At 43.7% G+C, this 25,562-nt stretch overlaps 1 protein-coding gene across 2 annotated transcripts in view; it reads right to left on the bottom strand.

Moving 5' to 3' along the window:
* TLN2 (talin 2) overlaps positions 1-25,562 on the bottom strand; it is a 191,678-nt gene that overhangs the window by 95,584 nt on the left and 70,532 nt on the right. For both annotated transcript variants that reach the window (XM_044917829.1, XM_021693794.1), the window contains exons 24-30: positions 23,581-23,709; positions 20,836-20,938; positions 10,648-10,856; positions 9,470-9,589; positions 8,247-8,444; positions 6,843-6,982; positions 54-147 (exon numbers count right to left, since the gene is read on the bottom strand). In XM_044917829.1, coding sequence (XP_044773764.1) covers positions 54-147; positions 6,843-6,982; positions 8,247-8,444; positions 9,470-9,589; positions 10,648-10,856; positions 20,836-20,938; positions 23,581-23,709 — 993 coding nt within the window. The remainder of the gene's footprint in view (positions 1-53; positions 148-6,842; positions 6,983-8,246; positions 8,445-9,469; positions 9,590-10,647; positions 10,857-20,835; positions 20,939-23,580; positions 23,710-25,562) is intronic.

The raw sequence follows: 25,562 nt of genomic DNA, 5'->3' as shown, positions 1-25,562 counted from the left end.
AGGACAGAGAGTCACAGCCTCTTAAATCCCCAGCAGCCTTTCTAGGGACCTACCTCGAGCTCCCGTAGGGCATTATCACATTCTTTCTGGCCTGGAGCTTGCTGGGTGCACAGAGTAATGAGCTGATTGATGCTCTCGGTCACAGCTCTGTAACAGAAACAGATAAAAGGGTTTTGTTTTATTTTGTAAAGATCAACAGTAATTTCTCCAACAATGCTTTGTAGGTTCACCAGAAATACAAGGAATTCATTATAAAGGCTGGGGTCCCCGTGAGAGCTCTTTGCCAAGGCTATGAACGACCAAAAATAAACTACAACCAGCAAAGACAGAATGAGTGTTCCCACTCTGCCTGTGATTACTCATTTGATTTCCCTTTCAAGGGTACTAATGGTTCTTTTAGGAAAGTAGGACTATCTTTTAATATATTCATAGGAAAGAATTCACAACAAAGTTGCAAATAGCATAAAGATCATTTAACACTGTTTTTAAATATCCTTCATTAGCAGCCCATAAGGAATAAGATGATCTGAGGCTCTTTTGGATAGCCTTTGTATAGTTGGAGTGTTTTATATATTTTAAAACATAGCAGGCATACATAGAGTAAACTGTGCTCATGATTTTAAAATCTCGTCTTTCCATGAAATCCTACATGATTCGCTAGTTCCTAGAAGCTATCCCCAAATTATTCTTTAAAAGAGCTCTTTTCTTTAACATTAATAGGAATTAGAGACTCATGATTTTATATGTGTTTCTATTCTTCTTAGAATTTGAGAAGCAGCTCAGAGTTTTTTCTATATTGGCAAGGATTCCACCTCTCCGAGCACCCTCTGCCTAACTCCTGCCTAGGTTAGGCCATAGTTCATTTAGAAAGTCATGGTCCATTTTGCATTAATTTTTTTTAAAGGTGTGAAATATGGGTCCAGGTTCTTTTTCTGTGGAGGGTGGGGGTGGCTTATGTAGGTCCAATTAATTATTCCAGCACCCTTCATTTAAAAGGCTCTTCTTTCTACATTGCATTGCTTTTGTAACTTTCTTGACAACCCCTGGGCCATATTTATGTGGGTCTACTTCTGGACTCCGTTCCACTGACCCATGTGTCTAATCCTTTGCCAATACCACAATGTTTTTATATTAAGTCTTAAAATTGAATACCCTTGTGTTTTAGAAACGAAAAAAAAAAAAAAAAACAGATAGGAGAGAACTCCCTAAGGGGATGCTACAAGTAAGGAGCAAAAACAACACTCAAATCCATGACTACCTGACTCCAAAGCCAGATCCATAGCCATTTTTCTGTACGGCCAGAACTGGTCTATGCTCTGGCAGGGCCCTAAATTCTATTCATAGTTGCTAACCACTGCAGCTAACCCGCAACTTAAAATAAAACAAACAAAAACAAAATAGAGCACACTTGCTGTTAATCATTAGCACTGCCTAATATAAAGGTGTCTCATTACATTAAATTGGCTTTGCAGCTTCCCACAGAATATCAAATTAGATGGAAAATGATGTTGCCAAAGTACAAAGGCAATCAGCTTAATTATTTGATGAGGAGATACTGTTTTGAATTTTAAATTTAGCTAGGGTGGATGGGAAGAAGAAAAAACATTCCTCAACTCAAGAAAGAATCTCAGAATAGTTTTTGTAAGATTGACTCTAGTGATTCATTTATTTGGGGCCAAGTGCTTAATGAAGGTTTCATACAGAAACACTGGGTTCTCTGTGGTGGAAAGGTGAACAGTAACAACCGAGAGAGCAGGCAAGGTCTAACTCTGGGCATCTTGGAGGGTGTGGTCCATGATGTATTCTCCAGACGGGTCCCTCGGAGTCCAGAGCCATGTTCCGGGTGGTAGGCTTCAAGACACACTTCCGAGTGGACAGGTGTGAACATAACGAAGGGTGCAGAATGCCCTCAACAGTGCAGGATATTTCCACGTATCACACAAGCATTCCCTTTAGCTTATTTCTTTCAATGTTTCCTGTTTATCTGCATTTTTTTTTAAAAACCTTGTTTTTATATATAGATTTGTCCATTAAAAACTGTTTATGATTGGGGAATCCAAAGAATATATAGCTGCTTATTGTCCTCGTCTTTTATTGATTTTTTAGATGTGAAAAATTTTTAAAAAAAAACTTGGGGTAAAAAACCCCAACAGACTAGCGGTTTGTGGTTGGATAATCCATAAAAGTGCCAGCACAGCATGGATGTCTGAATGAGTCACTGGGGTAATACTGATCCATGATTAGGGAGCATGATTTAGGTATAATTTATCCTCATAACTCATTTTAGAGTCTGGAATAGATAGCCCAGTGATAAAATAAGTGGCCCAGAGGCAAAGGGTTATGTAGATCTGACCATGAAAAATAGTATTTTTATGCTTCAAACTATAGCAGTTAGTTGTAAGATCAAAGGATTAGAAGCAACCCAAATATGCAATGACAGAGGATTGACTAAATAAATGTATAGTCTACACTGGAATTCTGGGTGCCCGTTAGAAGTCATAATGCATAGCATATTCCTAACATAGAAGAATATTCATGATTCACAATTAACAAAATTTACAAAACAGTATAAACAGGAGCCCACAGCTGCAAAATTAAACATATATATACACTCAAAAAGTGACAGAATGACATACCAAAAAGTTAGATTTATAATATTTTTTAAAGTAATTTTATTATTTTTAAATAAAAAATTTCAGTAAATCCAATAAAAAATGATGATTTAGCCAATTTACACTGTCACAAAGAGAGGGCCAAAAATAGCAGCATCCTCCCTCTGTTCTATATGAATCCAAATAGGCCTGAACCGCAGTTTTAAAATGTTTTCCCACAATTTAAAAAAAATGACTAAAGTTGCACAAGTTTATTTTCTAAAAATAAAAAGAAGTTAAGCAACCATAATTCTCCCATCTAGAAGTAGAGTTTACTTGTGTTTCGTTCTTTAGGCATATCCAGCCACTCTCAGTTTTTTTTTTTTTTAATTGGAATCTATAACCTTAGATCTTAAAAAAAAAAAAAAAAAGGCCTCTAACCTACACATTGTTTAGTGTTCAGAGATACTGACTGAATTGATTCAACTAGTTTGGGAGCTCTGGAGGGAAATTCTCAATAGATATGGAGATGGGCCAAGGGTGAGAGAAGAAAATCAACCAATTTCTGCTTCTGATGATCTGGTAAGCACAAATCATCTGATAAGGAGCTTGGAGGGGAAAACACCAACATCAGACATTTCCCTTCCTCAAGGGACAACGTCCTTAGGCAGGAAAAAAAGAGCACTCCAAATTCCACATGTGCATATTCCCTAGGTCCTGCTCTGTACAAGGTATGGCAATTAAAAAATAATATAGTTTGTCTCTCTGGGAAAGCAAGGTGATTGCAATCCGGTTGGAGAAGCTGGATAATGAACAGGTAAGACACACAGAAGGTAAACCAAAGGAAGCAGTGAAGGCGGGAGCACGTCATACAGGATCCCGAACCTCCGAGAGGCCAGACACACTCTAGGCTCGCAGGGAGCACACACGGATGGCACGGGTTCTGCATGGAAGGGAGAGCTCGATGTGGACTGCAACAATCAGAGAAGTCAGTGAGATCCTGATTTGGATAAAGGGAAGAGAACATTCTACAGGAGACCAACAGATGGCCTAGTTTATATTTTTCTATGCCACAGTGTGGAAGTGCTGCTTGCTGGCGTATCCTTTTTCACTGTCTCTGGAGACAGGAGGAAGCCTGCTTAGCAGGAACCTCAAAACAAAGGGCAGCCCAGGAAGAGGAATTGCCTGCAAAGTTCTAGGGAAGCCTCAGGGGACAGGAAAACAGCAGAAAAAGTTCTAGGGAAGCCTCAGGGGACAGGAAAGCAGCTAGGTCCCAATGCTGGCAGCAACAGCCGTGGGTGTGAAGTCTCAGCCAGGGAGTCCTTCTGGCCAGCATGACCATGGTGTGAGCGCTGGAGCAGGGGAGGTGCTCAGAATCCTTTTTTCCAATGCAACCTGGTTTTCCATTTCTTTGACTAAGTTCAGGGAGCATCAGACCAGCCCCTGGCCAGGGAAAAAGCTGTTGAAGGGTTAACAAAGGGTCTCCAGCTCTACCCAGCTCGTCAGAAGAGAGTCAGAGCTCACCACTTACATAGGAAAAAGACAAACAAGCCGGGCACTAAACAGAAAATGACTTCATCTCCTCTAAGCATCAGAAACCAAAGGACTGGGCTCCTCATGTGTACCTGGGCTCCGATGCAGAATGAAGAACAGAGGGAAAGGGCATACCCACCTGCTTTTCCAGAGATCAATCTTTTTTCCCAAAGCAGGAAGAATCATGGAGACCATCAAGAACAAAGGATTCAAGTCTACGGATGTAGGAGCAGGGCAGGGCTGCACTGGTCCAGGTCTAGGTCCCCACAATGGCATCAATGGGGCCTTTGGGGACATCCACATGAAACACAGGCAGGGCTGGGCTGTCCCAGGAATGGGGAGGGTGGTGGGACTGAAGATGAGGACAACAGCAGTCAGATCCCAGCGGCTCAACTCCAAGAGCACTCACATGCAGGGCTGCTTCAGCATCCAGATGGAATGAGGTGAGCATGCTGTGTGTGTGCACGTCCCTTGCCCTAACTCCACCGGGCTATCCCTGTCTTATCACAGTGTGAGCCCACCCAGCCTCAGTGCTGGGCCCAGCCCATTTCAGGCACGTGGTAAAAATCTGTTGAATGAATGAATGAATGCACCCCAGCTGTGCAGAGCTTCACCTCCGAAGAACAGCTCACCTGACTCACTTGACCTGGCCAGAGCTTCCATTGGGAAACCACCTCAAGGAGCAGAGCTTCCCAACATGTGCCAAGAAGCCAAGGAGAATGTGCCGGCATCTTCTGACCACAGTTCCATCCTGAGACAGTCATTTCCTGTGATGATTTTTAAGCACGTACTTGGCTATGAAACCATCAGGCCGGAACCCCTGTCAACTGGTCAAAGCCAGGACAGAGGCAAAGAAATTGTCATTACCTCGTCTCCAGGCCCCTTCCTCAATGTCACCACCAGGGGGCCTTCAGACACCCACAGAGCCCTGACACCGGCCATAATCCTTTAGGGCCTGCCTTCCCTTCCCTACCTGGCTTGCAAAAGGCCAATTTACACTCTCCCCTTCTTCCATGATTTAAGAGAGTGAACAGTGAGTTCTAAGCTGGAAATTGTTAATTTTGAAATGATGCAAAAAACTGAAGATAATGAAAAACATCTGAGTTCAGATACCTGGAAACATCAGTTGCCCTATCCAAAGGCTCTTTGTAGGAAAAAGAAGAATCAAGAGAGGGTTTCATATGAGAAACAGCTGCTCAACAGAGAGAACATCACGCCTCCCTCCTCAGCCCCCACCCCTCGGAGGGCCCCGCCAGCCCAGCACAAAGCAGAAGCTGGAGGCAGGGAGGTGGGAGGGTATTTTTCCAGTCTCCTAGGGGCTCTCGCTACTGTTCGAAGCTGAAGTATATACACCTAGGAAGAACTACAGACACTCACGGGCTTTCAAGGGACCTGCTCTAAAATGATCTAATTCCAACCCCTACCACCCGCAAACAATAAATAAACAAACAAATAAATAAAGCACTACAGGCCAAGAGGAGACCAGAGACCAGTTTTAACCATAAGCACCAAGATATATTGTATACTGATGAGAGCTAACAAGAACTTAGAACTTAGGGATGACTTAGTACCCACCCTCATGTTGCAGATGGGAAAGTTGAGACAGATTGAACAATCCAACCAATGTAACCAAGTGTGTCAAACATTAAAGCCTGGACAGAATTCAGCTCTCCTGACTCTGAACTCAATTTAAAAAGACAGCCGCTGAGCACCCAGAAGAGAGAAAGACATGAAAAGACAAATACACAAGTAAACAAGCAAAATCAAGTTGAAAAAAAGAAAATCGAAAAGTAGAAATCAAGCTATGCTTTTTAAAAATCACTAATTTGCACATTCTGAAAAGGTTTCCAATTATGCTATATATCCTAACTGCCTGCACTTCATCTCTTCCTGCTGTGAGCCTTCCTATACACAAAGTGATGCCAAGCAATGCTAAGACGAACAGGCCCACAGCACTAGAGAAATATCAAACACCCTGCACCCTCCTGGTTCAGGAAAATGAATGTGGGCTTGCTAATACAAAATCTTCCCGGGCTGTCACTGCAGTTTCTCCACGGACCGGCATTCAGTCACTGGTTATTGAACGAAACTGAAACAGTGGCCCTGGAGCGAACGTTGTGTTGTATTCACCGCTTCCTCAGGTGAAAACAGCGGGAAAGGACACTGGCACCACCCCAAACTCAACAGTTGACTCCCACCACTACCCCATTCACCCGAAACTGGAGCCCTTCTGCACGTGACAAATGGAACATGTTTAAATTCATCTCATGAATGAATGATGCCTTGATGCCAGGCACACAGTAAGTGCTCAAGAAATGTTGAATGGCTTGCTGGGTGTTGTGGGTGTGTGTTTGTCTTTTTTTAACACTTTTTAGTATTGTCTGATTTTTTTCAATGAGCACATACTACTTTCATCATTAGAAAGATATAACACTCCTTTAAGAACATCCATTTAAGCCATCATGCTTATAAATCAATAGGGGCCTTAAGTCTAAGCAAGCTGAAAGGCTGTAAGAGAAGACAGAAAACATCTCTAGTGGGGAAAGCACGTGAGGATGAGCCGGTTTAATCAAATGCCACAGTCACGACTCTGCCCCTGACAACATGAAAACAGCACCAGGGCTTTGCTCCTCGCCAGAGCAGCAGGACGTCAGGCCTGTCTCTCAAACACCGACATTATTTAACCACACATGAAAGTACGTTTTGTTCCACTCTTACCTTGCAGCAGCTGCCAGGAGATTTTTTGCATTGGGGGCTCCTGGATCCACCGAGAGAGACTTGGCAGCTAACAACAGCTTGCTGGATGCCATAGAGATATTCTTGAGGTTGCCTATCACTTGGATCTGGTCTTCTTTCGTCTGCGAAGTCGAAAGGAGGCAGAGTAATCAGGGACCGTCCATTTCTCCCGGGCAGCATTCAGAGAGCTGGGAGAAGCATCTTGAAACGGAATAAGTTATCTACAGAGACTGCATTAAGCCCTATTAGTCTGCAGGTGGCTAACTGGTAGAGACACTGCCCCGTGTCTACCCTCCCCCAAACAGATAGCCACACCAAGATGCCCGCCACAGGACAGAGATCCATCCCCAAGTGGGTCAGCCAAGAGCTGTGCTGTCTCACAAGTGCAAGCATTGAAAGTGGGGGAGGGAAGGAGAGAGAGGGAGAGAGAGCACCAGCACATCAGTGCACAGACCAGGCCAGGATTCCAGTGTCTTGCTCAACAATGCTGGAGTTGTCAAGGAGCTCATACATCTCAGCCTGGCACAAATGCCCGGCACTGTCTCCATACTCAGAGCTGACTGCACCCCAGAAGTTCCTGACTCAGGGAAAGGCACATTTCTCACCTGGCTGACTTCCTATCTGAGAAACAACCATTTGTAGATCACACAGCAAGACACCCTGGGTGTCTCCTTTAGGGAGTTCATAGGAGCTCAAGAAAAAACAGCTCTGCAGGCTGACACCAGACCAGTCATGTTCCCTTGTTCTGAACAAGGGCTTTATCTGTTCATCTCAAGGAGGTGATTTTGTTTAATGATTTTATTTATTTATTTGACAGAGAGAGAGAGAGAGCACAAGCAGGGGGAGTGGCAGGCAAAGGGAGAGGGAGAAGCAGGCTCCCCACAGAGAAGGGAGCCCGATGTGGAGCTGGATCCCAGGACCCCTGAAATCATGACCCAAGCCGAAAGCAGATGCTTAACTGACTGAGCCACCCAGGTGTCCCTCAAAGAGGTAATTTTTAATCATTTGACACTTGGTATTAGACACAGCCCCCTCCAATGGGCCCAATGAACCTCAAACACATTGTTTTTTACTATATTATACCACATAAGAAGTACAGGACACAGAGCTGCCCTCCCTCCGAAAAGCGTAAGTAAACCATGAACCCTGCTGGATGATCGTGGGAGGTTATCCCTCATCTCTAAGAAGCATTTCACACATAAGCTAATAGCGTCTTTAGGAATGCCAGGCCTGTGAGGTCACAGAGCTTTCTAAGCGGGAAAGAGAACACAACAGCATGACCTGCTGACAGGTTCCCTGTTCCTATTTGCCCAGCGCCTCCAGGGCAGACAGTCCACCAGAATAGACAGGCAAGGGTCTGCTCCAGGCAGCCACCGCCACACTCACCTGAGCTTGGCCTGCCATCTCAATGCCAGCATCGAGAAATTCATCGAAATCATCACTGAACTTGCCAGAGGCTGCGGCCAGTTCTCCGCTCTGGCCCCGGGTGGCATGGACCACTTCCCCCGCAGACTGGTTCAGATCAGCCGCGGCTTGGTTCAGCTCACTCTGGGCTTCCTGGAAAGGCTTTGTGCTCGGAGGTAACTGCAGTGGGGAGAAAAGGCACACCCCATAGGAAGTTTTACTTCGCATGGGGGAAATGAAGGAAGGCTCTGTGGAGGGAAAGACTCTCCCAGGGCTGCATTTCTGAGTCATCTAGACTATAAGGCTCTGTGTGGTCTGAGGCCACCTATGTTAAGTCTGACCTTTAACATACAGACATTATTTCATTCACTGAATTACTAAACACCTCTTCAGTGCTAGACACAGTAGATCTAAAAGTGGTCTATCCTTGGGGGCTATGGTCCCCTCAGTAGCAGAGCCAGGATTCACACCTGGGCAGTCTGACTCCAGGATCCATGCTCTGAACCACCACTTCATTTTGGATGGAACCTCTCAAAGGTTTAGCTTTCTAGAACGAAAAGACAGATGCTATTAAACTTCACATCCTATTCTTCTAAACTAGTAGCCACCAATTTTATTAGTAGCCTTTACTCAAATAGCTTTTGTGTGGATCAGAAGTGTCATTGGTGGAACTATTCCTATTTGTTCCAGAGAGTTAAGCTAGGCTCTATTAGTCCTACCATGTACACTGCTTGAGGACCTGGTATGTGCCAGGCGCCAGGCCGAGAAGAAATGAATGAGCCCAGCTCCACCCTCCCCCATCCACCCCACGGAAAGGGGCTCACCAAACTGGGAACGGGCTCCAAGAGCAAGTAGATTCCTTAGACTACTCACTCTCTCAGATGCCTTAGACACACACATCCCTCCACCACATGACTGTCCCTGCCCGAGATGTCCTGATAAGAAGTCAGAGGATCACATACCCACCTTTCCTGTTTTCACTGGGCTGACCGGAGAGCAAACAGCAACATGGACTCAAAGAAAAAGTAAACTTTTAAAGCTCCACCTGGGAACTTTGCTGATGGCAAAGCAGAACAAGGAAAGGCAAACTGGCCTCCTCAGACAGAGGTTAGCGGCTCAGAGATCCCACGGAAGGGAGAAGACTCCTCTCACACCCAGAGTGAGCCCAGCCCCCCAGTGCCCCTTCCCCATGCAAAGCCTCTCACCGAGTCCACAAGCAGCTTCTTGCTGGACTCGCCAATGCTCTTCAAGGCCACGTCCACATCCTTCTGCCCCGGGAGGCAATTCACGCAGTTATTCAAGGAGTGCGAGACGGCTTTGGCCACCTGCATACACACAGGGAGAAAAGCCCCGTGAGAGAGCACCTTCCCAACCCTGCGGCAGACGGGTGGGGAGCCAGCAGTGATAGTACGCAGAGCTGGAAAGCATCGGGACATGATCTGCCAGCATCCAGCGGACGCTGTTTGCCATTATATCACCTCGCTGAGGCCTCTCACTGGGGTTAACATCCTGTCTTGGCAAAGGGGCTGACACAGTGACACGGTACGCCTTACGTGCACCCGGCACCAGGCTAAGTCACGATTCTGTGACTCAAACCCAGAAGTCTCCAATATTATGTCAGGTTCCACAACAAAGAGAGCCGCCACCAAGAGAAACAGAAAGAGCTCCCTTCTTGAGAGCCCCGCGGAGGTCACCGAAGTGGAAGGAGGCCTTGCGTTCTTTGGGTCAGTTAGGTGTCCCAATCTGGGGCCATCACCCCCAGACCACACCCCGCCCAAGGGCAGGCAGGATGCTCTGAGTGCTTCCAGACCAACTTGGAGTTGCCCACATGCTGTCCCTTTAGGATGGGTGACGGCTCGCTGTCTGCACTCAGGTCAAGGGTAAGGTCTTTGGAAGTGGGCTGTGTCATTCCCTTTATCTAGACCATCTCCTTCCCAGCTTCCGGTCTAGAGCTTTGCCCAGATGGCCTCTAGCCCACTAGTTTCATTAGGTTGGCAAAGACTCATCCAAAAAGGCAGTCGAGCCAGACTAAGTATATCTACCTCACCTCCCAGACTAGGAAGAGGAATATACTTAAGCATGCACGGGTCCCCAACAAACACGCTGGGTCCTGGCTCCCGAAATTCCAAGGATAGATTTCAAGAGCGCCCCTGCCCCCATACTCTCTGTTGACTCAATTAAGCAGATCTCCTATTATGGGGGAGACTAGGCAAGACTCACAAAAGTGGAAATCGTGTATGGCCTCCATTGCTATAGTACTTTGGGAAGTTTTGAAAACACCCACTGACTGAAAAATGTTCACACCGGGAAAAGAGTGCCCAGGAGACAGCCTGCCAACACGACCACTTTAGTGATGACCATCACTGCCAATTCTGGGCCTCACCTGGGCTAGTCTCTGCTGACTCTCAGCATCCCCAGGTGCAATCAGGGCCTGCTTCGCTTCTTGGATGAGCATGGCGGAGCCTTCCATGACGTCTCGAGCAGAATCTAACATGGCATGCGCAGCTGCGGGGTCGCTCGTGGATGCGGCCACCCCACGAGCAGCCTGGGCCAGCGTTTTCAGAGCTTGGGCTGTCTCTCTGGCAGCCACCCCTGGAAATGAAAGCCCACCACACTTTCTATAAGATTCCACCTAAAAGTCATACTTTACTTGAAAATCAGCTACTGGACCACAGCTTCCTAGAAAGGAGCACACCCTCTGATAGTGTGTGGTCCAGGTGGGGTCCAAATGACTTATCAAAAATATGAATCGCTACGCTTCTCCAAGTAGCAGCCCGTACCACTGGCTCTGGGCCAATCTAAGAGCTGTGTGATAGCAAGCGCCATGCGGAAAGTAATTTTGCTCTGGCTTCACCCGCACACTCTGCCCTGCATGTCCACAGGCCTAAAACACCAAAGTGCAGGGGATCAAGGACACAGATGAATCATTCGGATGCACTTCCCTTCCCGATTGTTGTTATTGGGGCACGACTTCTATGCAAGAAAGTGAGCAGCGCACATGGGTAGCTCGGTGATTTTTTACGTGTTTACAAGCACGTAACCACCAACCAGATGGCGACAGAGCAGTTCCATCGCCTGTGTCCTTCTTGCAGCAAGAACCTCTCATGCCAGAAGTAAGCCCTGGTGTAGCTTTGATCACCATAGACTAGTTTTACCAGGTCTTCAACTCCTTGTTGATGGAACCACAAGAATGCATTCTTCTGTGTCTGGTTTCTTTTGCTACCAGAATGCTAGGAGATTCACCCATGTTGTCACATTCATTCCTCTTTCTTGCTATGTCGTATTTCATGATACAAAGTCACCATCTGTTTATCCTCTCCTCTGCTAATGGACATTTGGACTGTTTTGTGTTTGGGGTTATTAGGAATAAAGCCACCAAGAGAGTTCTTTACATGCATTTAGGTGGCCAGATGGAATCTTTGCTCTTGGATATAAACCTAGGAGCTGAACTGCTGTTGTCACAGAGTAAGTTTAGCTTTAGAGGACACTACAAAACCTTTTCAGAATGGTTTTACATTATACACTGCACCAGCAATGTATGAGCATTCTAGATGCTCTACACCCTAGCCCAAACTAGCTATTGTCAGATTTCCTATTGTAGCCATTTTGCTGGGTGTGCCATTGTAGCTCACTGAGGTTTAACTTTTATTTCCCTAAGGAATACAATGATGTTGAACACTTTTTCATACACTTAGTGGCCATCTGGATAGCCTCCTCTGCGAAGTGGCTGTTCATCCTTAAATTCACTTCTAAGGATGATGGGATTTGGTGATACACTATGAATAGAAACTAGTTCTTAGAAACTATAGCAACACTTCCCTTAGAATGAACATGTGCCTTTGTACATGGCACCTAGTGCTTGGCATACCCAAGAAGGGGATGAGGACTAGAAACGCCAGAGCATGTAACAAGAGAATCTGAACACCCTGAGAAACGCTGAGGAGCCCACCTTCAAGCGCATCTCACCGGACTGCTTCACAGATGAGGTCCAGCACTGACAGGTGTCTTGTCCACTTTCAGAGGCAGTGCCAGAGCTAGATCTGAGGATTCTGAACTTCTGGGTCAGACTCTCTGCACAGTGCTCTTTGGGGTAGAGAACTATGAAGGATTCTTGTTAGAACATGTACCATCCGCATGAAAATGACACATTGATGTCTCGCTCACTCAGCTTTGAGGTGACTCTTGTCTAAAGGCTTCAGCTGGATGGTCTCTGGGTGGCCCTGAGGCCACCTCTGAGCAGCTGCTGCTTCAGCCGCGTCAGCACAGATGCAGAAGGTGGTCCTCCCCTTACCATAATGCAATCATGCAAAAGGCCCCACATCCATAAAACAAGACAACTTTGCAGCGTTGCAGACTTGCGAATCTGTAAATATTTAGTAAGTCACGCAGCTGGGACGTAACTCTACAATCTAATCAGGGCAAATAACAAAGCTGCCCATCTACCATTCATCACACAGCACTTCTGAACAGAGCCCATGGTATGGAAGAATCTTAAACAAAGTGATTTTTTTTTTTATGGCACAGGGGAAGCCCAGAAGAGAAAACACAAAGATAAATAAAGTGAAGGTGAAGGAGAGAAACAAGCTGAGAGCAGTCAATTCCTTTTTATGTTTAAGCTTCTGGCACAGGGTTGCAAGATGCCCTTGCTCAGAAAGGCACCACATGTGGTTTAAGACCTCATGTAGCTACAGCTCTGCTGATGAGCTGTGTGGCCCAGACTGCTGCCTTTTCCCTTGGGGCCTCGGGTTCCCACAGGTTTTAGGAGAGGCTGAGATCACTGCTATGCTGAAAATTCTAGGCTGTCATTTCTAGACATCTCCTCCTGCCTTTCCATTTATTATAGTCTCCTGAGTCCATTTCTATTTGAGTTGTGTATGACTTTGAAAGAATAAAACATCATACACAATTAAGAAAGTCATGTTTACGCAAAAATCAGTTACTGAAAAACCTTTTATAGACCCAGACAATTTTTAAAAAGGCAGAAACCAGAGGAGCTGAATGACAAAAGCTTAGGCTAATCTATCCCACGTGTTTTCCGCTGAGGACTCACTATGAAATCCCAATGGCACCTCGAGGATCCTCTTTGGAAGGATCAGGTTTCCAAAAAAAAAAAAGAGGAAGCTACGCCATCAAAGGAATGAAACAAGACGACGAGAGGCCAGGGAGCCCAGTGAACATCTACGGCTATACACGGCTCTGTTCAGAGCAACTTCTTAAAGGTAGTGATGACACTCATCAGGGTCAGGTATCCAGGCAAACACCACCCTGCAAATGAAAATGTTCCTATAGTCCAGCGTACGCTACAGAGCCAGAACTGCCAGTGGGAAACTCAAAAGCAGATCACTGTGGCAGTAACCACAATCCTTTGAAGACACAGATTACTTTCACAGTACTCTTGCTATCTGGATCTTAAATTACTTGCAGGAACAGAGCCTTAAGAAGATCCACCAGTGACCATTTCCTTACACCACACACAAAAATAGACTCAAAATGGATGAAAGACCTAAATTGAGACAGGAGTCCATCAAAACCCTAGAGGAGAACACAGGCAGCAACCTCTTCGACCTCAGCTGCAGCAACTTCTTCCTAGAAACATCGCCAAAGGCAAGGGAAGCAAGGGCAAAAAATGAACTATTGAGACTTCATCAAGATAAAAAGCTTTTGCACAGCAAAGGAAACAGTCAACAAAACCAAAAGACAACCGACAGAATGGGAGAAGATATTAGCAAATGACATATCAGATAAAGGGCTGGTATCCAAAATCTATAAAGAACTTATCAAGCTCAACACCCAAAGAACAACTAATCCAATCAAGAAATGGGCAGAAGACATGAACAGACATTTTTCCAAATGAAGACATCCAAATGGCCAACAGACACATGAAAAAGTGCTCAACATCGCTTGGCATCAGGGAAATCCAAACCAAAACCTCAAAGAGATACCACCTCACACCAGCCAGAATGGCTAAAATGAACAAGTCAGGAAACGACAGATGTTGGCAAGGATGCAGAGAAAGGGGAACCCTCCTACGCTGTTGGTGGGAATGCAAGCTGGTGCAGCCACTCTGGAAAACAGTTTGGAGTTTCCTCAAAAAGTTGAAAATAGAGCTACCCTACGACCCAGCAACTGCACTACTGGGTATTTACTCCAAAGATACAAATGTAGTGATCCGAAGGGGCATATGCACCCCAGTGTTTATAGCAGCAACGTCCACAATAGCCAAACTATGGAAAGAGCCAAGATGTCCATCAACAGATGAATGGATAAAGAAAATGTGGTATATATACACAATGGAATATTATGCAGGCATAAAAAAAAAACCAACGAAATCTTGCCATTTGCAATGACGTGGACGGAACTAGAGGGTATTATGCTAAGCGAAACAAGTCAAACAGAGAAAGACATGTATCATACGATCTCACTGATATGAGGAATTCTTAATCTCAGGAAACAAACTGAGGGTTGCTGGAGTGGTGGGGGGGTGGGAGGGATGGCGTGGCTGGGTGATAGACACTGGGGAGGGTATGTGCTCTGGTGAGCACTGTGAATTGTGTAAGACTAATGAATCACAGACCTGTACCTCTGAAACAAATAATACATTATATGTTAAAAAAAAAAAAGAAAGAAAAGAAGATAGTAGGAAGGGAAAAATGAAGGGGGCGGAAATCGGAGGGGGAGATGAACCATGAGAGACTATGGACTCTGAGAAACAAACTGAGGGTTCTAGAGGGGAGGGGTGTGGGGGGATGGGTTAGCCTGGTGATGGGTATTAAAGAGGGCACATACTGAATGGAGCACTGGGTGTTATACGCAAACAATGAATCATGGAACACTACATCAAAAACTAATGATGTAATGTATGGTGATTAACACAACATAATAAAATTAAATTAAAAAAAAAAAAGAAGAAGAAGATCCACCAGTGATATGCAATGTAGTGAAGTGCTTTGTAATGGTAGTTATTGCTGACTGGCATTATGTAGGTCGTGTGTAGACGGCACCAGCCCACATGGCAAACTCACAAGGTAAAAACCTGGTATGACATAGGTTTTTAATCTGTCGCACGGGATCTGGAAAGAGGTCTATGTACAACTGTATTCAGCTCACCATAGATAGAGTTTAAATACTGCCAGAGCCAAACAAAAACACATCTGTGTTAGAATCCAGCCAGTGGGCAGCTCACATGTAACTGCAGACTATCCCGCACACCTCATTTGAGGATGAGAGACCTGGAAAGAAGCTGAGACCCAGGGAGAAGCTGTCCACACGTGCGCTCTCTTCTGTGTAGAAGAGGGTAGAAATGTGTAGAAATTTTTGAAACTCGTATCTCTCATGTACCCTCCGTTTTGTAAGAATTTATAAATACTTTTCCTCCTCCTTGAATGCTAAATGAATGCTGAACAATCCTTAAAACCCTGATTAGGTGGCCAGTTCACTCTCGACAGTTTCTCTTACTCTCCCATTAGGATAAAATTCTTATTATTGCAGGTACTATATTATACTACAGAGAACTCTTTCTGTGCTCCTATTGTCTCTATTCTCAAGGTAATAAATAGACACAGTTAAAAAAAATCTAAGAGGACTTTGGTTATAGTAATGGCAGAATAGCTTATTGCAGATCAATTCCCCTCAGAGACACAACTTAAAACACTGGAAAAATCATATAAAACATCTGTTTGACAGCAGTGGAGAGAAACCAAGGCATGAAGAAGGATGAGATTTTAAAAAGAAAGAAAGCATGGCAGGGGGAGGTGAGGGTGTACAGGGCTGCTTTTCCCCTCAAGGCATTCCTTCATTTGTAAACTTGTCCAGAAGCTGAGCAAAACTTCCTGCAATCTCATGGGGCTGGGAGGATTAAAAAGCACAGTTCTGAGCCCATGGTAGAGAATGGCCCTGGTAAACATCACAGATGTTCTGATGGGATACACAAAGGCCTGTGCCCTAAAAAACAAACTGGAAATAGACCGCACAATTTCCAATCAGCCCAGTCCCTGTTCATGTTATGGTGATCTGCCTAGATGTTCACTACATACCAGGAACAAAGAATAATCCTCCATAGGGAAAGAAACACAATTTAGAGCCTCACATTATCTCTTCAGTTTAAAATACAAATGTCTAGCATTAAATTAAAAGATATCAGAAACACCAAGAGGTAAGACCAACAGCTGAAAACCAAGAGGAGAAAAATGACAGACCAGGAGCACAGGCCCACAGATGATCCAAATAACGGAATTACTGAACCAGGTCTTTCAAGAACTTGTGATAACTAAGTTTAAGAAATTAGATGGCAAGATAGAAAATTTCAGCAGAGAAAGGGAAGTGTACAAAAACTATCAAATGCTATTCTCAAACTGAAAAATAGGACATTTCAAATTAAAAACTCGGAAGAGGTTGAAAGGCAGAATAGACACAGCTAAAGAGAGGAAGAGTGAACTGCAGACTGATCAAATGAGAATATGCAGAATAAAGCATGGAGAAGAAAAATCACAGTAAGTACAGGAAAGATTAAGAGACACATAAAACAGTGGAAACGCCCAAAATATATGGTAACTGGAATCTACAGAGAAGAAGAGAAAAAAATGGGGCGTAAACACTGTTTGAAAATACAGTGCTTAAGAATTTTCTAAAACAGACCTAAGACAACAAATCCCATTTTCAAGCAGTACTAAAACCTACAGCAGGATAAATACCCAATAAAACTTCTCTAGGTACATTGCTTGAAAAAAAGACTGAAAAATTAAAAAAGCTAGTAGAGGGGAAAAATAAAACCACATTGAGACTCTTGACTCCAGGAAACAAACTGAGGGTTGCAGAAAAGGAGGTGGGTGGGGGCATGGGGTAACTCGGTGATGGGCAATAAGGAGGGCACTGATGTGATGAGCACTGGGTGTTATATGCAACTAATGAATCATTGAACATTATATCAAAAACTAATGATATACTATACATTGGCTAATTGATTTTAAATTAAAAAATTTTAAAAATTTAAGAAAATTAAAAAAAAACAACAACCCCACATTACTTTCTCAAAAGGAGACTGACAGCTGACTTCACAACAGAAATAAAGGAAGCCAGAAGACAATGGAATAACATCTTCAAAGTTCTGGCAGAAAAGAAATGTCAGCTTAAAATTTTATAAATGACATTATCTACCAAAGATAAAGGCTAACCAAAGGCAGTTTTAGACAAACAAAAATGGACAGAATTTGTTACTGGTAAAGTCACACTGAAGGAAAGGAAGAGAGTTCTGCAGGCAGAAAGGAAATAATCCCCAGTGGCAGCACATGGAGAGTGAGGAAGGAATAAAGAACAATGGAAAGGGTAAATGTGGAGGTGAATCTAAATGGATACTGACTGACTGTATGAAACAATATGGAGACTGTATGGAGAGGATTAAAGTATCTGTATAATTATAACGCACAATGACGACAAAAAATGAGCTGGAAGAAAGGTAAAGGGAGTTCAAGTGTCCCAAGATTCTTGCACCATCCAGGAAGTGGTGAACCCACTAGTTTATATTAGACTTTTAAAAATCCCAGAATAGTCAGTGAATATATAACTAACAAGCTAATCAAGGAGAAAGGAAGAGAACTTAACAGATACATATGAATCTGAAGAAAAGAGACAGAGAAAGGAGGCCAGAACAGGTAAGTCATTCAGAAAACAAAGAGTAAAAGGATAGATTCAAACCCCAGTATCTCAGTAATTACATTACAGGTAAATGGAACAAATACCCCAACTGAAAAAAGAGATTGATGGGGTGCCTGGGTGGCTCAGTCGGTTAAGCATCTGCCTTTGGCCCAGGTCATGATTCCCAGATCCTAGGATTGAGCCCCATGCTGGGCTCCCTGAGCAGTGGAGCATGTGCATCTCCCTCTGCCCCTCCCCCCACTTGTGCTCTCATGCTCTCTCAAATAAATAAAATCTTTTAAAAATTAAAAAAAAAAGAAAAAAAGACGTTGCATCAACAACCCTTCCCTCTGCAAAACAACTGCATGATGCTCACAAGATACAAGTTAAATAAAAGCATACAGAAAAGTTGAAAATGGGATAAAATATATCAAGCACATTACAATGAAAACAAATGCACGAAACTATAGGCACAAAACTATAAAACAGTATTAAAAGGAAAATTTAAGTAAGTGGAGGGACAGGCCCTATTTGCAAATTAGGAGACTCAAGAATGTGAAAATGTCACTTATCCCCAAATTGATTCAGTATAACTCCAATTAAGAAAAGAAAAAATGAACAGGTTTTTTTGGGGGGTAGAAACGGACAGGCTGATTGTAGAATTTATGTGGAAATGCAAAGGACTAAGAATAGTCAGCACTACCTGAGAAATAATGAAGTCAGAGGACTTATATAAGTAGATATTAATACTTAGTATAAAACTCAGTAATTAGGGAAGTGTGCTACTAAGGTAGGGACAGGCAATCAAGTCACTGGAAAAGAAGTAGAAGATCAGAAGCTGATTTGCATATAGCTTTCACTTAAGGACTAAGTGGCACCGAAGACCACTGGGGAAATGATGATTGCTTCAGTGAGTGGCGCTGGGTCAAATAGATATCCTAGAGAAAAAAACAGTAAGGACCCTCTTTGCTCATATACAAAACTCAATTGAAGATGGATCACAGTTCTAAATACAAAGCTTCTAGACCATAATAGAAGAGAATATCTTGATTTTGGAGAGGCAAATTTTTTAAAAAGGACAAGAAAGTTAGTAACCGTAAAGGAAAAAAAGCACTGTAAATTGAACTATATTAAAATTCTAAAAAATCTGTTCATCAAGAAACAGCTTTGAGAGTGAAAGGTAAGCCCCAAGATAAAGGAAATACGTATAAGTGAAAAAGAATTCCTACAACTAAGACAAAGATAAAAAAAAAAAGAGCAAAGGGCATGAGCAGGCACTTCACAAGATGTCCAAATGACCAGTATATGGAAAAACCCTCAGTTGCATTGCTCATCAGGGAAATACAAATTAGAACCATAATATGATACTGCTACACGCTCAGCAGAATGGCTAATGATGTTGGCTGACAAAAGAACGTGGAGACAGGAACATGAACAAGTGGAGCACAGCCTGGGACGCAGCAGCTCCATTTCTAGGTATCTATTTAGAAAATGCTTATTTCTGTTCACTAAGCAGCCTGTACGAGAACTATTCATACCTTTACCTATCAATGGTATAAAGAGTCACCAACAGGTATATTCACATAATGAAATATTACAGGAAGCAACAGAAAGGAAAGAACTGCTTCCGAAATCACGTGCATCTCACACCATAATGCCAGAAGAAGCGGTGAAAACACATGGACACACCTTGCACGATTCCATTCATAGTTAAAAATAGGCAAACCAACTTGTGCGTTACAAGGTTACAAGTCACGGGTGTTTACCTCTGGGGAGGAGGAAATACAATGACTGGCAGGAAGCACAAGGCACGTGGTGGGTGTGGAAAATGTTCCACCGCTTGATCTTGGTGGTGGTTTTTGGCTACAATTTATAATAACTCTCAAAGGCACACATTTAGGACTTAACAGCTCTCTTCTGGATGTTTATTACACTTCAGTAACAACGTATACATTTTTCTAAAGAAGTCAAGCAGCACTACTGTGTAACAAAAGCAACAATCTATAACCACCCCTCCCCATCCCATTCCCTTCCTGGAGCCACTCAGCTCTTTGAACTTTCTTCAGACACATTTCCTACTTCCGAGTAATGGGCTTACAATGAAACTTCTCCATGTTTCCATTTTAGGTAGCTAGGGTCTTCCTATTATGTCTGCTTCCTATTAGGAAGACATTTCCTTATATAACCTGGTGTTTTTCCTAGAGTTGATAATCACACAATCTGTTTCTATATAGCCCTGTTCAAAGGTGTCTCCTGCCCTTACGGGTACCTTGTGTCTCCAATACTCAAACCCCCTCAGGGTTTTGCAGCACAAGTCAGCTTGTCTCTTGCCTGCTGCCCTGTCCCTGGAGAACTTCAGTTTTTGTTCTCACTGGCTCTGTCAGCTTCCGGTCATCTGTCTCCTTCTATCTTCGCAAATTTCACTGGCATCTTATTTGTTGTCATCTTTTCCTCCTTGACCTTTTTATTTTTATCCCTTTAATTTAGTGAGATTCCAACAGTCATACAGAGATAGTCCTAAAAGTCTCTAATTACGGTTTCTTATAGTCTAGAAGGGGTGATCCATAATAATTTGGGGTCTTCATATTTTATTCATCTTTGTATGCTTAGTATCAAGCCCAGTAACAAGCACAGGGAAAGAGTTTGAAAAATCTGTAAACTCCTGTTGAAAAACAAAGTTAGGTTCATGGTCAAATCAATGAACCCCAGCTGAGGCATGAGCAGGCACTTCACGAGATGTCCAAATGGCCAATATATGGAAAAACCCTCAGTTGCATTGCTCATTAGGGAAATACAAATTAGAACCATAATATGATACTGCTACATGCTCAGCAGAATGGCTAATGACATTGGCTGACAACAGAACGTGGAGATAGGAATGACCCCCGCCCCCAGTGGTCTGCACCTGGCCACAGGGCATCACGAAGGGTATGAGTCTCACCTGTGTAGTGCTCATTGCCTTGAGCAGCACAGGTTAGGAGCTGTGCCATGGATGAGCCCACTGCCTTGGATGTACTTCCTAGGTCTTGAGCGCATTTTTCCAGCTATAAGAATATCCAAGGGGGAAGACAGCTTAGAAGAAAAGCAACATACACTATAGTCTTAGCATACAAACAATGAGCATCAAATAGTGGTCCTTAGCTCTTTCCCACCTAATACCAGTGGTGCAAAAAGTAGGGTGATAGAAGGGAAAGAGCCCATGCTTCAGAATAAAAAAATCTGGGTTCAGGCCCCTGTCCTCTGCTTCTTTCCCCCCACATGCTAGCTCTCAGAGACTGGGCAGGTTACTGAACCTCTCCATGCCTTGGTTTCCTGGAGAGATCCTAATACTTAGCTTAGAAAGTTCTCAGAATCAATGTAGGTACTCAACAAATGGTAGCTATTAGCATCATGCCTTTCGAAGCTAATTTAGAAAGTCTGCAACAAATCCTTAGCGAGAATGAATTATGCCTTGGCAGGAAGTGGGCAGACATCCAGCGGTCCGGCCTTCCTAGCATGTGGGGCCATTAACATTGTTCATTTCGATCTTTATACTTCAAGGAGTTCTAACCAGAAGGAAATGCAATAGGAGAGGTTTGCCATGGTAAATGAGATTATGAAAATGGGCAAAGTGCTTGCTTCCCATGAACAGCACGTCATCTTGCTTTGTAAACTGAACAAATAATTCAGAGAACAAAGTTACTGACGGCTCAGAGTATGGATGATTATTTGATTACTAGATGAGGACAACATTTTGGAACAGAACCTCGAGGCATACCGTGAGAGCACAGACAGGCGTCAGAGAATGTGTGCATTTCTTAACTCTAAAACATGGCTTCCCAAGATAGGCAGTGCCTTCAAACATAAAAGAACCCAGAGCCAACAATATGTTCTAGCCAACAATATGTTCTAACACAGCACACACATTCTTCTGGGGCAAACAATTTCCTTAAAAATTACACGGGGTTTCTTACATTCTAACCGACCAGCAGGTTTCTGTAAAGGCAGAATTCATGTCATGTCAATCTCTCTTGGGCTCCCTGGAGTGCAGGAGTTTGCAAAGGGACACGTGGACTACATTACAAAGCTGCTGGCCCTGTGGCCAGTCCTGACTTGATCATTAGCTGGGTGACCTTAGTTAGGTGACGTAACTTTTCTGAGCCTGAGTTTCCTCGCCTTTACAATTAGCAGTAGCATGATTTAACAAGTATTTTCTGAGGGCTTCCTATCTACCATTGCACCATGGTAAGTTAGCTGCTCTGGAAGTCCCTGTATATTCCACAAGTTTGCAGGTCATCCAAAGAGCAGCAGTAGTTGAGAGTAGAAGCTCTCGGGGTGCCTGGGTGGCTCAGATGGTTAAGCGTCTGCCTTCGGCTCAGGTCATGATCCCAGGGTTCTGGGATCGAGTCCCGCATCAGGCTCCCTGCTGGGCAGGGAGCCTGCTTCTCCCTCTGCCTCTGCCTCTCTCTCTCTCTCTCTGACTTTCATGAATAAATAAATAAAACATTAAAAAAAAAAAAAGAGTAGAAGCTCTCAAGGTGAGGGATCAAGAGCATGGGTTTTGGAGTCCTGTAGGTCTGGATTCAAACTCTGCTTCCACTATCAGCTGGTAGACACTGGACAGAATAGTGACAACCTACCTCTGCACCTCTGTTTCCTCAGCTGTAAAATGGGATTCACAAAACTCGCTCACCAAGGTTACCATCAGGATAAACTAGATTGATTTTGTGCACATACAGTGCTTACAAAAACCTTACCAAATGGTGGTATTTATTAGCAATGTTTAAGAATGTGGAAAAGGAGCTACACACAAATGAGAAGAACTGGTAGAATTTTAGCCAAGAAAACCCTGACATAGGGGCGCCTGGGTGGCTCAGTCGCTAGGCGTCTGCCTTCAGCTCAGGTCATGATGCCAGAGTCCTGGGATCGAGCCCCGCATCAGGTTCCCTGCTCAGCAGGAAGCCTGCTTCTCCCTCTCCCACTCCCCCTGCTTGTGTTCCCTCTCTCGCTGTCTCTCTCTAACAAATAAATATTAAAAAAAAAAAAAAGAAAACCCTGACATAAGCATCAGGAGGCACCATAACATGATCAAATTAGAGCTCTGTTACCACCATTCCCCCGGCTCTTGTGTTTGTACTGGATTAAAGTGCTTTGCTGTCGTCCAAAGGATGTCGTCCATCCTAGTCTTGCACTACGTCAATATTTTTTCAAACCATGTCTGTTGAAAATATTTTTTGTGTCCACCTTTATAACCTCATTGCTATTCCTTTCACAGATAAAATATCTGAGACACAGAGGAGATGCAAGACTGTCTACAGCTAGCTGAGGATACAAGCTAGAGCTAGAAGCTAGAACTCCTACTTTTAAACCTAGCTCCTCCAGCTGCACTGGACGTTCTTTAAAGAAAAAGGCTGTGGGATCAGAACACTGGCCTCAAACACTAGGATGTGTCTTGTTTATGAAAAAGAGTGACAGACACTTGTTCATCCCTAGCGAAGCCCCAGGAAAGCAAGACACAGGACCATGACCAGATGCCCCTTCAAGGCCATCCTTATCTCAACGCAGTTCTTAAAAATGGGGCTATTCTAGGGCTTTGCCTTCAAAATATATGTGATTCAGGCACACCAACTCCAGCTTCTAAAAATGCCTCACGTGATCATTACACGAGGTGGAGTCCCACCCCGCAGCAGGCTCTAACATCCCTTACCGTCTCCCCTGGAAGTGGTTTCAGCTGACTCTCCACAGCCGCCATCTTGGCATCCTGCAGTTCATTCTTGAGTGTCTGCACGGTGCTCAGAGCTGAATCGATTTCCATAGGGCCACAGGCTTCGTGGGCCTGGCAACAGAGTTGGGAATACGTGTACAGACTGTCCTGGCAAAGTGTCCCCAGTACTTTGCAATGTACAAAATAGCTTTCTGCATGTACCCAGTGATTCTCCAACCCTGGCAACAGGAAGCCAGTGGAGTATGCATTTCCTGATAGAGCAAAATCAACCTTGGTCAGTCTTAACTTCCCTAAATAATCAATTATGCTTGTCTCATACGTAGATATACTTAAAATCTCCTTGAAGCTATTTTTATCAGAAATGCATCTGTCGCTCAGACTAAGAGGATCCTTCTTTGCTGTGTCTGGGTTCTAGAGAGAGAGCCCCTAGTACAGTATGTGTGCACACAGAGGCCTGAGAAGCACGCTGTGGGTGGCTGAAGAAGGAATGAACGAATGGACTTAGGACTATGGGCACAAGTCTTTATCAACCTTATTGATTCTCTACAAATTTCTAGACTATAAACCATTACCGTTTCATACTAAAAATTACAAAAGTTTTTTTTTCCTTTAGCCATTGTTTTAAGAAAACTACTTCATTCTCTTGATCATTTAAGATACTGGTCTCCAAATGCTTTGATCACATCCCCCCATACACATGTTAATAAAGTATACGTGTAAAATTTTTCATCAGTATGTTAAATACTGGTACATCTTAACTTCTTTCCTTTTTTTTAAGGTAACAGTGACAACAGCAGCAGTAAATACTAACTGATTGACTGCTATGTGCTAGTAGTACACAGTGAAGAAACTGAGGCACAGAGAGGTTAATTAACTTGCTGAGGTCACAAAAAATTAGTCCATGGCAAGGCCAGAATTTGAATGCAGGTAGTCTGACTGCAGAGCCTACACTCTTAACCCTTCCACTATATAAAACAATATATTTTAAAGCTCTCAGGATCTTCTTACACCCAGTGGACAGTCTTGCTTGAGTCCCACTTTGAGGCTCATAGCTCCAGAGCTGTTGAGGTGTGTATGTCTCTAAGGTTCATTGATGACACTTGTAAAATGCAGATGTTCAGGCTCTATGACCAGGGACTCTTATTCAGTTGCTCAGGGGTGAGGCCCAGGAACCTGCATTCTGAATGCTCCCCCGTGATTCCAGTGCAGGTGGTCCTTGGACCTCTCGTTGAGAAACACAGCTCAAGGTATTTTTTTTAAATTGAATATTATCCTAAAGCTGTGGATATTTTTCTTTGGTGATATAGTGCACTGTTCATATTAATAATTCAAATCAGCTTCTAACCTTCTTCCCTTGCTCACGTATGAGGCCTCCTGTTTCGATAAGGGGCTTGCTACAACGAGGAAAAATGAATTCATGCCAGAACTTCATGCTAATAACATATCAAACAGTACAGTAATGAGGTCCGTTGGTAATTAATAAGTGCTAGAGACAGAAACTCATTAATCCTTAATTCCGTTCTATTGAGGACGCTGTTAAGGTGAATGCTCCCATGTAAAATGGGAAAAGCTTTCAGGGCAAAAAAGATAATATAAACGGCCCCTCCCCCCAATAAATTTGCTGCCTAGATAATTTATTAAATCCACAAAATAATACCTGGAAGATACGATCACTTATTTTGGCCTACAATTTACCGGGCACCAAGAAACTGATGACTACCTGTCTCCCCTAAGATTGTGAAAAATGGGCCATTGCTTGTCCAGGGGTATGGGAGGGGGAAGCATGTAACCTAAAATAGTTTAACAAAAGTCATGTGTAACTGGAAGGTGATAAACTAAGTCTAGGAGATAGTGGCTAAAAATGGTAAAAGCTAATCTACATGGGCGTCTTTTAAAGACCAAGCAAATGGAACAGACAGTTTTGCCCAGAAATATGCCCAGCAGTGTTCCGGTCCTGGCTAATC

The sequence above is a fragment of the Neomonachus schauinslandi genome, chromosome 9, assembly GCF_002201575.2.
Source record: "Neomonachus schauinslandi chromosome 9, ASM220157v2, whole genome shotgun sequence".
NCBI lineage: Eukaryota > Metazoa > Chordata > Mammalia > Carnivora > Phocidae > Neomonachus > Neomonachus schauinslandi.
Note: the sequence above shows the minus strand (reverse complement) of the source record. Positions and strands in the feature narration are given on the sequence as shown.